A 15,440-nucleotide genomic window follows, 5' to 3' on the forward strand; every position below is an offset into this window, starting at 1 on the left:
CCTTGTGACTCTGGGCAAGTCACTTAACCCTCTATTGCCCCATGTAAGCCACATTGAGCCTGCCATGAGTGGGAAAGCACAGGGTACAAATGTAACAAAAAAAAACAGATACTATTGGAGATTCTACATGGAATGTTGCTACTATTGGAGATTCTATATGGAATGTTGCTATTCCACTGAGAGCCATTTAGATCAGTTCTTTGATTGGTTGAACAGTAAAGATGCCCATTTGAAATTTACTATGAATAAACACAGACAACATGCTATATTTTTGGATACAGAAATAATTAAGGGCACTGGCAGCTTATACACCACAGTTTACCATAAGCCCACGGATAGAAATACTTTGTTGCAGTTTAACAGTCATCATCCCCACAGGTTGAAATGGTCTTTACCAGTAGGCCAGTTCTTACGATTACGGAGAATATGTACTACGGATATATCTTTTAAACATCAAGCCGTGTTATTAATGGATAAACTACGAACTCGTGGATACCCTGAGAACTGTATTAGACAAGCATACAAACGAGCGTGGTTTGCTCAGAGATCGCTATTGCTTTGTGACAAGCCCAAGGAACCTTTAAACAGGATGGTATGCGTGTTGGGCTTTTCTACTATGGCTCCTCAAATTGCTCAAATCATCAACAGACACTGGCAGGTGTTAACCTTCCACAATATTTTTTCGGAACAGCCATGTATCGCTTATACGCGAGGGAAAAATCTCAGAGATCGACTAGTGCATACCTCCATTAGACATAACAATTTGGATACGGAGGGTGGTACACATCAACCTTGTGGTTCTTGCCAATTTTGTAGCCAGACTTATTCTATGACACAGTGGACTCACCGACAAACGTCAAGAACATTTCAACTGAGACATAACACGACATGCACTACATCTTTTGTAATATACATCATTGAGTGCCCCTGCCATTTGTTTTATGTAGGGCGTACTATCAGACATATGAGGGTAAGATTGATAGAACATAAAAGTAGATTATCCACAAAAACTATGACAGCTCCTATAGTTCCACATTGTGAACAATTTAAACATACATTTGCAGATTTACAGTGGTTTATTATGACCACATTCCTGTTTGGATGAACAATATGGACCGGACTATGGCATTAGCCAGACGGGAGCAGTGGTGGATCTTTACTTTAAAAACAATGAGCCCTTTGGGGCTCAATGAAAATGTAGAATGGAACATTATTATTTGATTTGGAAGGCTCTTATAGGACTGTAAACCATTCGTCTTTCTGTCAGTCTTGGAATTGTTTGCATAAAGCTAGTTGAAAAAATGACGTCATTTCCGACCTTTCATGGATGCGGATGCTTTATAAGCCACAAAGAAAAAGCAGGTTTTGCCTTGTTTTGTGGATTGCTTGAGACAAAAAAAGAGAGGAAGAAGCGATTTATGCAGCCTTAACCCTTTGTCCCTGAGGAAAGTGATTGAAACCCCGCGGAGTCGGGCGGTTCCAGGGGAAGGCTATTGCTAAATGTTTCAGCAAGGCAACACAGTTCTGCCAGGGAGGCAAGAACTTACGAGATAAGTGCACAGTTTTTTTCACTCAGTGTATGTAAATTTTTTAAAGAAGAATAAGTGATTTTATAGCACTGTGGTGTTTGGGATGCATAAAAAAATGTGAGCAGAGGTTGCTCTCCCCCAAAAACAATATTAGAGTTACCTTATGAAAGAAGTGCTATACCACGTTTTAGCAGCATCATTGACTGCAGTTACGGTGGTTTTATCTGAGGGTACTCTATACACAAAAATATTACTACATTACACAGGTGAAATAACTGTTTGTGATAGCACTTACTCGAAGCAGGTGGCTTTAGAGTCCTGGTTTGTGTTTATAAGCTATTCCACTAGCAACATTCCATGTAGAAGGCTGCGCAGGCTTCTGTTTCTGTGAGTCTGACGTCCTGCACGTACGTGCAGGACATCAGACTCACAGAAGCAGAAGCCTGCGCGGCCACATTGGTGATCTGCAAGGGCCGACTTCTACATGGAATGTTGCTAGTGGAATAGCAACATTCCATGTAGAATCTCAAATAGTAGCAACAGTGGAGGAGTGGCCTAGTGGTTAGGGTGGTGGACTTTGGTCCTGGGGAACTGAGGAACTGAGTTGGATTCCCACTTCAGGCACAGGCAGCTCCTTGTGACTCTGGGCAAGTCACTTAACCCTCCATTGCCCCATGTAAGCCGCATTGAGCCTGCCATGAGTGGGAAAGCGCAGGGTACAAATGTAACAACAAAAAAAATTGTTGAAACTACCACAGCATAGGCACACAGGTCTCTCTCTATTGAAAGGAAGCTCTGGAACAAGAGGGCATAAGATGAAGTTAAAAGGGGATAGACTCGGAAGGTATCTATGGAAATAATTCTTTGCAGAAAGGGTGGTGGATGGAGGTGGTAGAGATGAGGATTATATCTGAATTCAAGAAAACATGGGACATGCACATGGATAGGCAGACAGGATTGGCCATATGGTCTTTATCTGCTGTCATCTTCTGTGTTTTGAAATGTACAGAATTACTGTTAATACTTAGGTATCAACTACAAAATAGCTCAGGGAACAAGCTTCCAATAAAGGAAAATCCAATAAGTATAAATACTTGGAAACAAATCATGAAGTAAGCAAATGCATGGATGTATCAGGAGGAAAAACCTCAAGAAGCACCTTCTCCCACAAAACACACGGGTAGAAGGGCTAGGGCTTCTTCATCATTGGAAAAAACCTCCTGGAACTTTTAACTTCAAAACATCAAAACAGTTTAAATCTACTGCGCTGCTGAACTTTCTTTAAATGTCAAGAAAAATAGAGAAGGTGCTTAGCTTGACAAACTTCTTTAAGGCTCCTCCGTGACTGAGACCATGGTTAACGGTGGCCTCCATTTCGCCACTGCTGCTTCAGAACTTCCGGTCCAGTGCTTTTCCGTTCAGACTGCCGACGGACACATGAAGGGCTAAGTGCCTTCTCTATTTTTCTTGACATTTAAAGAAAGTTCAGCAGCGCAGTAGATTTAAACTGTTTTGATGTTTTGAAGTTAAAAGTTCCAGGAGGTTTTTTCCAATGATTAACTACTACTACTACTAGTTAGCATTTCTATAGCGCTACAAGGCGTACGTAGCGCTGCACAAACATAGAAGAAGGACAGTCCCTGCTCAAAGAGCTTATACAATCTAATAGACAAAAAATAAAGTAAGCAAATCAGATCAATGAATTTGTACAGGAGGGAGGAGAGGAGGGTAGGTGGAGGCGAGTGGTTACAAGTGGTTACGAGTCAAAAGCAATGTTAAAGAGGTGGGCTTTCAGTCTAGATTTAAAGGTGGCCAAGGATGGGGCAAGACGTAGGGGCTCAGGAAGTTTATTCCAGGCGTAGGGTGCAGCGAGACAGAAGGCGTGAAGTCTGGAGTTGGCAGTAGTGGAGAAGGGAACAGATAAGAAGGATTTATCCGTGGAGCGGAGTGCACGGGAAGGAGTGAAGGGAAGGACGAGTGTGGAGAGATACTGGGGAGCAGCAGAGTGAGTACATTTATAGGTTAGTAGAAGAAGTTTGAAGAGGATGCGAAAACGGATAGGGAGCCAGTGAAGTGACTTGAGGAGAGGGGTAGTATGAGTAAAGTGACCCTGGCGGGAGACGAGACGGGCAGCAGAGTTTTGAACCGATTGGAGAGGAGAGAGGTGACTAAGTGGGAGGCCAGCAAGAAGCAGATTGCAGTAGTCTAAACGAGAGGTGACAAGGGTGTGAAGAAGCCCTAGCCCTTCTACCCGTGTGTTTTGTGGGAGAAGGTGCTTCTTGAGGATTTTCCTCCTGATACATCCATGCATTTGCTTACTTCATGATTTGTTTCCAAGTGTTTATATTTATCAGAATTACTGTTAGTCATGCTTTTTATTGTTTCTTATCAATAAGATCTATCTTTTTTTGTCTTTTTTCTTCCTCCTCAGCAGCTGGGACTGCAAGAGTCATTCCTACAAAGACAGTGTTGTGCCGTCTGTGGTAAAGTGAAATGCAAAAGGCACAGGCAAGTTGTGTATGAAACTTTTACAAACCCATTAATACCTGATCCAGAAAAGCTTTGGTTCTTGCCAGATCATTTACAGATTCTGGATGGGAAACCAAATTTATGTGAATCACATCTATGTTGACATCTATATTTTCATAGTCTACTGTTGGGAAAACAAGTCAAACGTTTTACTTTGTTGTTTGGTAGGCCTACTTTGCTCCTTGAAAAGTATCAGCCGTGGTTGGGTCTGAAAGTATCTTCTAAGGTCGATGCATCTCTTTCTGAGGTAACTTGTTTATTACACACATGTTTACATAGAGCTTTATTTGAAACATTTTTTGCCCCTCCTCCCCAATCTAATACTGTCCAAAGTAGGTTATCAAACATATAAACGGCAAGTGACTGACTCACCTGCAAATGCGCAGTAGAGTCAAAACGCTGAGAGTGTAGAAGTCCAAGCCCCGCCTCCACCAGCAGTACAGCCCAATAGGGAGGAGGGCTTGGACATGGGCGTGGAAATCGGAGGAGGAGGGAGCATGGAGGGAAGGAGGGGGGGGCGGAACTGAGGGAAACAGATGCTGGGGGGAGGGCAGGGGAGAGAGCAGGGTGGTGAACGGGGGGGGGGGGGGGGGGGGGGGGATGCCATAGGAAAACAAAAAAAACTAGCCCGTTGTTACGGGCTTAACGGCTGGTAATATATAACAGAGACCTAAAACAAAATTAACGCACAAATAATGAAAACCAGAATAGCAAATCCTTAACCTGCCGATCTAAGGGCTATGTTTACCCAAGTGCTTTTTAGCATGTGCTATGTTAGTTTTTAATCCGCTCTGGATAATAGTGGAATATAAATTGAAATAAATGAAATTCTGGGCAAATGTCTTTTAACTGCTTTCTAGGAGAACAGGTATCAGTAATAGACCTGATAGCTGAGGGGCAAAGAATTCCAAATGTGGGATGGGATGAGAACAGTAATGGGGGGTGGGGGGGAATACCAAGGGTGTATAATGACCCATTGAATGTCCCTCAAGGTATGCAAATCAAGGAAATACTGGTGAGACATAAAAAAAATAACAGCCTAGTGATCGTGAATCAGGTCCTTTGCTCACCTTAAGTCTTCATTCTGTAAATCCTTAAACACCATCTGTGACCAGTTCCCTGGTGGAAAATAGTTACAAACTGTTGTATCACTGGTACTATACTCTCTGTCGTCTGGTAAAAATGTTGGTAGCGGCTCTACTCACTGTTGGAGAGGATGTGGGAGCATGGGGGATATGTATCATATATGGCGGGCCTGCTCTAACATACAAAGCTATTGGACAGAGGTTTTGCATCTTTTATATAGCAGGTGACAGGAGTGGCCTACCAAGGCGGAATATTGCCTGCTGCATTTTAAACCAGTGGGGTAGTAAAGCGGACTTACGTAGACTGGCTACTAGCATTTTTGTTGCCGGCAAGATCGCCTTGGCAGTGGCCTGGAAAAAAGCGATGAACATTGTGCTTCACAAGATGGATTTTATTTACCAGATGACCAAATTAACTGCTTTGACAACTGGCTGGCAAACCCAATTCCAGTGTCAGTGGGATTGTTGTCATTCTTGGAGATCCCAGTTGGGGACGGTACTGCCATTTTCAATGATGGTGGTGCTTAGAGGTAGGAGCACATGGGCATTGCTCCTGCCTTTTACCTTTCTGGAGTGACTAGGGTCATGGAGGGGGGAGGGGGCAATAATTTAGAGTTCATTAGAATTACAGGAGGCGTAATGTACCCTAACTGAAGATTTTAAATAATCACTAGCTTTGCTCATGAATTAAACAAATAATTGAAACCATTCATCTATTCCAATTTACATGTGTTCCAAGGCTGTTCAGCAACACTATCCTTGTCACTTTTCCCTAAAGTGTCATACTACTTCCACCCGGGGGACTGGGACCCAGGGTGGGGGTGCCACTTATTCTTCTCTTCTGTCTTCCCCCACGTTAAAAACGTTACTTTTGCTGGTGGGGGTTGCCCAAGACCCACCAACTGAAGGGCTCTGCAGCTCGAACCTTGCCTTGTGCGATGTCATTGTTGGCGTGCTTTCCAGCCTCTGACGCTGGCACTCCTTGCGCATGCTCAGTTCATGCACAAGGAGTGCTGCAGTTGGTGACTGGAAAGCAAGCAGCTGACTTTCCCACACGGGGGGGGGGGGGGGGGGGGAGGGGTGTCAGGCTGCATAGCTTTTTGGCTGGCGGGCTTGAGCATCCCACCAGCCATTCAGGCTACTGTAGTTGGGGAGGGGGGGCGCCCATGCCCCCCCATAGCTACACCACTACTGCTTTAGTAATTCCCTGATGCTTAGTGCATATGATAGTAACTCCAAATGACTACAAAAGTGGTTGAGCCATGGGTCAGGTGTCGTCAGAGATAATTACAACAAACTGGAAGGCAGTAGGATATATTACGAATGTATTGTCTTTTATAAATGGGCTCTTCAGCTGTTTGGCAAAACGCCAAGGAGGACCTAGCAATCAAGAAGTCAACAGCTGTTGAAGGAGGAACACAAAGAGTGGGAAGTGGACCAATGACTCCAGGGAAACGGGATACAGGTCTACAAGGCACCACTTTATTCGTGAAGGAGAGAGGTGCGGGAGCCGTGTTAGTCCACTCTTAAAGGTTATCAATAGAATCAAACATGGAAAAGAAAATAAGATGATACCTTTTTTATTGGACATAACTTAATCCATTTCTTGATTAGCTTTTGAAGGTTGCCCTTCTTCGTCAGATCGGAAATAAGCAATGAGCTAGCTGACAGTGTATATAAGTGAAAACATTCAAGCATTACTATGACAGTAAAATAGATACCATTGGAGATTCTACATGGAATGTTGCTACTATTGGAGATTCTACATGGAATGTTGCTATTCCACTAGCAACATTCCATGTAGAAGCCTGCGCGGCCACATTGGTGATAGCCGCAAGGCCGACTTCTACATGGAATGTTGCTAGTGGAATAGCATAATACTGATCTATTGGCAAAAGTATATATATAGATCTTCAATCAACCAGATTTTTTTCAGCAGTTTCAAATATTCTAATTATCTGGTTTAGTTCCCTTTGTATCTTCTTGAGTAATTTATCTAATACACCATTCAATAGATGTTTGATTTTATGCAGGATATCTACACAGTATTTAAATATTTTATTTTTGAACCTCAGTATTCAAAATCGTTCATCTGATAACTAGAAGACGATTATCCAATTCTTCATTGGTTCTTAATTATTCAAATTATTAAGTCACTGTTTTATATATGTTCATTTAAATCAGCACTTATCTTTTATTTTTGTCGGATTCAGGGGATGAAACGTCCGACGTACGTTTCGCCCATAATGGGCTGTCTCAAGGACATTTCCCTAAAACATACAATAAACCAGTAGTTAAACCATTTTCGCTATCAGATAATCTATTTCAATAAAAGAGATATCTAGCAAACCATTTATTGTATTAAAGCTTCTTAAGAAAACTCACCCCGTTTAATTCAGCGTCAGCTAGGCAAAAGTTATCAGCCAAGATGGCGCCCGCTTTTTTTCAAATACCTTAAGTAGGCAGTACGCGATGACGTGTCACTGATAAATTAATTTTAAGTCCCGCCCCCCAAGGCGTTCCACCAGCAGCCAAAAAAAACCTGATATTGCTACTGGTGGATAGGAGGATCATATAAAAATTATATATGCACACTTTTAAGTTAGCGATGTCCATTCAATTTCAACATTCAATCCTCTAGGAGAGACTGTTTGATACAAAAAAATGTTGAATTGCTCTCTAAAATTTAACAGTTTCCTTATAGATCCACCTTCTTGCCGATAATCCAAGCATTCAACAATTCTCCATCTAATATCATTCCATGCATGATTTTTCTGAAGCCAGTGTTCTACTAAGGGTGCCTGAACATTATGAGTAGAAATTTTTGATTTATGCTCATTTAATCTGGTTTTTATAGATCTTGAGGTCCTACCTATATATATTAATTCACAAGGGCATTTAATAGCATATATAACATTTTTACTGTCACAGTTTGTTCTTATCCTGCTTTTCATCGTTTTATCTCTATTAGGTACCTTCCAGTTTTCCTCCAATATCGCAAGTGAGCACCATTGACAGTGATCACATGTAGTTTGTTTACCCTGTATATCAACTAACTGATCATTCCTATAAAATTTATTTTTACTCAGGCGTTCCCAGGGTTTTACCCCTGGTATAGGAAATCATAGGTAGATCTTCAAAACATGGGTATAATTGCATAATGTACCAGTGATCTTTAATTACCTTGGCAATTTTCTGACTTATCCCGGTAAAGGGCAAATACATGTAAGACAGTCTTCATCTACTTTAGTAGTTTCTTGTAGCAAAAGTGCTCTTTGAGCAAATCTTGCTCTGGTATATGCCCTATTTAAAGCCCGTTTTGGATAGCCGAGACAGCCCATTATGGGCGAAACGTACGTCGGACGTTTCATCCCCTGAATCCGACAAAAATAAAAGATAAGTGCTGATTTAAATGAATATATATAAAACAGTTGACTTAATAATTTGAATAATTAAGAACCAATGAAGAATTGGATAATCGTCTTCTAGTTATCAGATGAACGATTTTGAATACTGAGGTTCAAAAAATAAATATTTTAAATACTGTGTAGATATCCTGCATAAAATCAAACATCTATTGAATGGTGTATTAGATAAATTACTCAAGAAGATACAAAGGGAAACTAAACAGATAATTAGAATATTTGAAGCTAGTGGAATAGCAACATTTCCATGTAGAATCTATAGGAAATCAAACAAATAAAACATGGAAAAGAAAATAAGATGATACCTTTTTTTTATTGGACATAACTTAATACATTTCTTGATTAGCTTTCGAAGGTTGCCCTTCTTCGTCAGATCGGAAATATAAACCTTTGATGCAAATAATATCCAATAAGTCTGATGCACCCACAATCTAGTTCCTTGGCCGGTAACACGCAAGACATAACCGTGGATCCTGCTTCCTAATAAAAATATAATTTATCAGGGATAACATAATTTGCAATACGTGTAAAAGCCAATTCCCTTTTAGCTAAAATTAATACTCCTCCTTTTCAATAAGTCTGATGTGGTTGGTGAAGACTCATGTGCTGATGTATCTACCTGCTGCACCAGTACTAAATCGCTCGGGATAAACCATGTTTCTATGATCTGTTTAGAATTATTTTATTTTTGTTACATTTGTACCCCGCGCTTTCCCACTCATGGCAGGCTCAATGCGGCTTAATATTATATACAGGTACTTATTTGTACCTGGGGTAATGGAAGGTTAAGTGACTGCCCAGAGTCACAAGGAGCTGCCTGTGCCTGCAGTGGGAATCGAAACCCAGTTCCCCAGGACCAAAGGCCACCACTCTAACCACTAGGCCACTCAATGTGGCTGTGCAGGCTTTTGTTTCTGAGTCTGATGTCCTGCACATACGTGCAGGACGTCAGACTCACAGAAACAAAAGCCTGCGCGGGTCGCGTCGCTGATCTGCAAGGGCAGGCTTCTACATGGAATGTTGCTAGTGGAAATGCAACATTAACATTCCATCTAGAATCTCCAATAGTAGCAACATTCCATGTTGTTGTTACATTTGTACCCCGCGCTTTTCCCACTCATGGCAGGCTCAATGCAGCTTACATATTATATACAGGTACTTATTTGTACCTGGGGCAATGGAGGGGTTAAGTGACTTGCCCAGAGTCACAACATATATATATAGTAACATAGTAGTTGACGGCAGAAAAAGATCTGCACGGTCCATCCAGTCTGCCCAACAAGATAACTCATATGTGCTAATTTTGTGTATACCCTATGATTTGAACCTGTGCTCTTCAGGGCACAGACCTTATAAGTCTGCCCAGCATTATCCCCGCCTCCCAACCACCAGCCCCGCCTCCCAACCACCTGTGCCTGAAGTGGGAATCGAACTCAGTTCCCCAGGACCAAAGTCCATTACCCTAACCACTAGGCCATTCCTCCATAGCAGATAGGTGGGCTAAAAGTGTAATAAATGATGAAATGAAGGCTATTGGTTCAAAGCTCCTGCGTATCACTAGATGGGTGGGCCTCAGAGAAAAGGTTGGCATTGGAATGACAGGAGGACTGTCGGGGGGGGGGGGGGGGGGGGGGATAAGAAGCACCAAATGAGGTCCAGACAGACGGATTTTGATTGAATATTTTATTTCCCACAGGTCCTTGAATTAGTGTTGGAAAACTTTGTTTATCCGTGGTATAGGTAAGTGTGTTCTCAGATTCTAATGACCTATAGAATAGACTCCAGAATAAGAACCACTGATGGTAAATTGTGTGCATGTTTCCAGATATGCTAGAAAGGATCTATGTGACCTCAAAAGTAGAGAATGGCACGGGTACAAAGTTTGTCCCCATCCCCACCCTGTCCCTGCAAGCTCCGCTCCCTTGCATGTTTTGCAGTCTTATATATATTATGTAGGGACTTTTGTAGGCCTATAACCCAAAGAAAAACATTACATGTAGACATTTACATTTGAATCAAAATACTGTTATGTCAGTTCATCCACACAAAGATCTTGGAACACTGTTACTTCTTGGCTTCCACCTAAACTTGTGTAGCATGAAAAGCAATAAAATCCAAAAACGAAAACCTGGATTGTACCAAGCTATAGCTGTGACCTGTGTAGAGAATGACATGGGGACAAAGTTTGTCCCCATCCCATCAACTAAGTGGCCGTGGGGTAACCCCAGGCGGGTGGCTAGGCGTTTCATGACCAACCTTTAGTCTTGTGGCAGCGGTGGAATTGTCAGACTCAGTGCTTGGAGTGAGGGTCATCATCCACTGAGTGATTCAGAGTCGTTTTTATCTGTATTCTCCAGACACAGAGCACAGTGAACAAGTGTAGCAGCAACAGGGTCCCTTTACTGTTATTTTTTTTTTTTGGTAGTGTTAGGAGGTCAGCAGTGTACTGATGGTGAATGGCAGTGGCCAGCAGACACTGGAGATGCCTGACCTAACACAAGAGCAACCGGATGGCCTCAGCGAGGAGGAGCTGCAGGACTGGCCTGTGCAGAGTTCTTCTGGGGTGAGAGCGGACCCCTTGTGGGCAGAGGCCATTGAGTTGGCAGGGCCAGGTGCCACAGCAGCTGAAATACGGCACATCTACATGCTACAGCGACAAACAGCTGCAACGTGAAGACCGTGAATTCCAGTTGCGGTATGAAGAGCGTGAGTTTGTATCCAAAGCGCCCACCCAACCCCTGCACCGAGGTCAGAAGCAGGATCAGGCACAACCTGTTTGCGCAGTTGATGATACCCGAGGTGACATAGATGGATATCTAACTGCCTTTGAAAAAAATTGCCGCCTCAACGAGAATCCTCAGAAAGGACTGGGTGTGCTATCTGGGAGGAAAGCTCACTGGTAGAGCAGTTGAGGTGTTCTAAGGACTGTCCATAGAGACGTGCTTCCAGTTTGAGGAGGTGTGCAAAACTTTGTTGAACCATTATGCAATTACCCCAGAGACCTACAGACTAAAGTTCCGGACTTTGCAAAAGAGGGTGGATGATGCTTTACAGCGAGTCTGTGATTCAGCTAAGATACCAGCATCATCGGTGGCTAAGTGGAGCTGAAGTTAAACACTGGAGGACTGCCAGAACCTGATGGTCTGGAGCGGTTTCTTCAGCGTTGTTGTCCAGAGGTGAGGGAACATGTTCAAGATCACCATCCCCGTACTCCAGAGAAGGTGACTGAGTTGGCTGACATCTTTATGGCTAACTGTCCCTGGTTGGCAAAGAGAAGCTGTCCTTATCCGCAGCAGCCGGGATCAAAGGACAGCCAGGGCTCTAAGCCAAATATCCCTACAACCTCAGAGACTGTCAGCAAACCCTCCAGTGTTCCCCAAAAACCTTAACACAGTGATGGCGAACCTATGGCACGCGTGCCGTTGCATTACCCACCGGAAGTTCGTTCCCTCCTCACTTCGAGTTCCAGGCCCCCTCCCTCTGAATTTTAAAAGTCATCTATTTTACCTCGTTGGGGTTAGGGCTGCAGTCCACACTGATAACAAAGACGCTCATGCCTAAAGGCTTAAGGCAGTGATGACGAACCTTTCAGAGACCGAGTGCCCAAACAGCAACCCAAAATTATTTATTGCGAAGCACCTACAGGGCAATTTAACAGATGGTGCATTCCCCCCCTCCCCCTCGCCCCCCCTCCAAGTTCCAGGGTCCCCCCTCCCTCCAAATTTTAAAAGTCATCTATCTTACCTCATTGGGGTTAGGGCGGCAGCAGCAGTAAAAAGTATGCAGGCTCGGTGCTTAGTTCAGTTTTCCCTTCTCTCTCTCTCTCAGTTCTGGTCCCGCCCTTGCGGAAACAGGAAATGAGAAGGTAGTGACGGCAGCTGGCCTTGCTGAGTTTAAAGGGGGTCTGGACAGATTCCTGAAGGAAAAGTCCATTGATCGTTATTAAATTTGGGGGTTTTGCCAGGTTCTTGGGGCCTGGATTGGCCTGGCCGCTGTCGGAGATGGAGTGCTGGGCTTGATGGACCTTTGGTCTTTTCCCAGCGTGGCAGTGCTTATGTACTTATGGGTTCCTCCTTCCCACGTACATCACTTTGCACTTGTCAACGTTGAACTTCATGTGCCATTTGGACGCTCAATCCCCCAGTCTCATGAGGTCCTCTTGTAATCTTTCATACTCCTCCTGCGACGAGACGACCCTGGATAACTTTGTGTCATCTGCAAATTTAATTACCTCACTAGTTACTCCCATCTCAAGGTCATTTATAAATATGTTAAAAAGCAGCGGTCCCAGCACAGACCCCTGAGGGGACCCCACTAACTACCCTTCCCCATCGAGAATAATGACCATTCAACCCTACTCTCTGCTTCCTATCTTTTAACCAGCTCTTAATCCATAATAATACACTGCCTCCGATCCCATGACTCTCCAGTTTCCTTTGGAGTCTTTCATGAGGCACTTTGTCAAACGCCTTCTGAAAATCTAGATATACAATATCAACCGGTTCCCCTTTGTCCACGTTTGTTCACCCCCTCGAAAAAATGCAGTAGATTTGTGAGGCAAGACTTCCCTTCACTAAATCCGTGCTAACTTTGTCTCAGTAGCCCATGCTTTTGTATGTGCTCCGTAATTTTATTCTTAATAATAGCCTCCACCATTTTTCCCGACACCGACGTCAGACTCACCGGTCTATAATTTCCCGGATCTCCTCTGGAACCCTTTTTAAAAATCGGCTCTGCTTTTAAGAAAATTGCCTTGTATTTAATGTAATTAATGTAGTATCCTCTGTGCAGGCCTTGTTTTAGTTTTTTTAAACTAATTTTTCTATTGTAAACTGCCAAGTTGCCTATGTGTAGGTCTTGGCGCAGTATATCAAGTGTCCACAATAAATAGATAAGATGGTGGTTGACATTTGTTCATATAACAAAAGAGAGGGAACGAAGTACAAACTAAAGTCCAAACAAAAAAAACAGCACCACGGGCCTTTAAAAATGGAACACAGTTCTTTAATGAATGAGCCTTAACAAAAGACCCGACACGGGCCGTGTTTCGGTGACTAGCACCTGCGTCAGGGGTCACAGTGATGACGTGGAAAACTTGGGGAATAACTCGAATATATTCCTCTACAATATATTATTCCTTACCCCACGTCTCATGTAGTAAAAGCTACAAAGCACCACTTTCACTTTCTGTATCCAAATGGATATATTGTAGAGGAATATATTCGAGTTATTCCCCAAGTTTTCCACGTCATCACTGTGACCCCTGACGCAGGTGCTAGTCACCGAAACATGGCCCGTGTCGGGTCTTTTTGTCAAGGCTCATTCATTAAAGAACTGTGTTCCATTTTTAAAGGCCCGTGGTGCTGTTTTTTTTGTTTGGTTGACATTTGTTCATCATGATTTTCCTTAGTTGTGAAATACAATCATGACTTTAAAATTACTGAGTAATGTAAAAGCATCTGTGATTGAACTGTGGCCAACCAAATCGTGAAAAGTTATTTACAAGTATTCCTGAAGGATTAAAATGCCTGTATAAAAAAAAAAAAATAGACCTTTTTTCCCTTAAGATGTTCCAGATTTAATTGTGCTTGATTTTTTTTTTTTCCTAAAATTGAATATATCTGAGACCTATTCCTGTTTTCAAACTTTTTCGTTTCCATATTACAGGGTTGTGACCGATGATGAATCGTTCGTTGATGAGCTAAGAATAGCCTTACGTTTTTTTGCATCTGTATTAGTACACAGGATTCATAAGGTAGGTCTATATTTAAAAAAAAAAAAAAACTTTGTCCAGCAGTGTGCTGGGAAATTTTTAACAAAAGGCTCTCTCTCCGGGCATAGCCAGCCCTTCAATTTGGGGGTGCCCCAAGGTAGACTAGGGGGCAAAACATTCCTCCCTCCCCCTCCCCCCCCCCCAATGCAGGCTCACTAGACATACCTTTGCTGGGCTGAGATGCTGAGCCCCACCGGCCGAATAAATAGACTGCCGCCACTCCTTGTTTCTGGCTCTGAGCCGCATGCCAGGAATTCTCACGCATATTTGCAGCCATAAGGGATTTACAAGTTTACACAGTGAGTAAAATGTTAATGTATTAGTAGTTATTGAGAGGGGTTTAGGATAGAGTTGTGAGCACTTTTGCATGTGTTTGTGTAGGACCCGACTCCTGATGACGCGGATGTAGCGAAACACAGGCTGTGTAGAGTCTGGGGTACATCGGATGACTGTAAGAGTTTAAAGCACATCGCATGAGTGGAAGTGGATTGACCACAGGAGTGGAGAACTCTAAGCAAATGTTTGCATTTTCGTTTGGCATTCCTGGGACCCAGCACACATGAAAAGGATTGGATTTTGTGTAGTGCTGTGGCTATGATGGGAGTTTAAAGCAACAAGCACACCCTAGGGGGTAGTGCTGCACTAAAATTAGATGAACATTTTGAACTTGCAGTGCAGTGCTGTGACCAGTATGGAAGATTAAAGCAACTGGCACACCCCGTGGGGGTAGTGCAGCACTAGCATCAGAGGAACTTTTTGAACAAATATCCTGCTGAGGTTACTGGGCATTTTGAACAGTTAGGATATAATATGTATAAGTGGGTTTGCTCCATTAAGGTTTTATTGTGAAACTAGTAAAAAAGGCCCGTTTCTGACACAAATGAAACGGGCGCTAGCATATATGGTTACCATATGGCTCCAGAAAAAGGAGGACGGATTGAGCCAGCCGGGTTTTACTTCCATTGCTTTCCATTGAAAGCAATGGAAGTAAAACCCAGCTGACTCAATTACTTCCATTGAAAGCAACTGCTTTCCATTGAAAGCAATGGAAGTAAAACCCGGCTGGCTCAATCCGTCCTCCTTTTTCTGGAGCCATATG

The 15,440-nt window shown here is 43.0% G+C and overlaps 2 protein-coding genes across 6 annotated transcripts in view; one reads left to right on the forward strand and one right to left on the reverse strand.

Moving 5' to 3' along the window:
• Positions 1-15,440, reverse strand: part of NT5E (5'-nucleotidase ecto) — a 502,044-nt gene that overhangs the window by 57,970 nt on the left and 428,634 nt on the right. The window lies entirely within an intron of this gene.
• Positions 1-15,440, forward strand: part of LOC115467289 (sorting nexin-14) — a 193,165-nt gene that overhangs the window by 25,067 nt on the left and 152,658 nt on the right. For 3 of the 5 annotated variants that reach the window (XM_030199131.1, XM_030199130.1, XM_030199133.1), the window contains 4 exons: positions 3,961-4,037; positions 4,227-4,305; positions 10,265-10,308; positions 14,236-14,323. In XM_030199131.1, coding sequence (XP_030054991.1) covers positions 3,961-4,037; positions 4,227-4,305; positions 10,265-10,308; positions 14,236-14,323 — 288 coding nt within the window. The remainder of the gene's footprint in view (positions 1-3,960; positions 4,038-4,226; positions 4,306-10,264; positions 10,309-14,235; positions 14,324-15,440) is intronic. The other 2 variants (XM_030199132.1, XM_030199134.1) reach the window with 1 other exon arrangement.

This window comes from Microcaecilia unicolor, chromosome 3 (genome assembly GCF_901765095.1).
Source record: "Microcaecilia unicolor chromosome 3, aMicUni1.1, whole genome shotgun sequence".
Taxonomy (NCBI): Eukaryota; Metazoa; Chordata; class Amphibia; order Gymnophiona; family Siphonopidae; genus Microcaecilia; species Microcaecilia unicolor.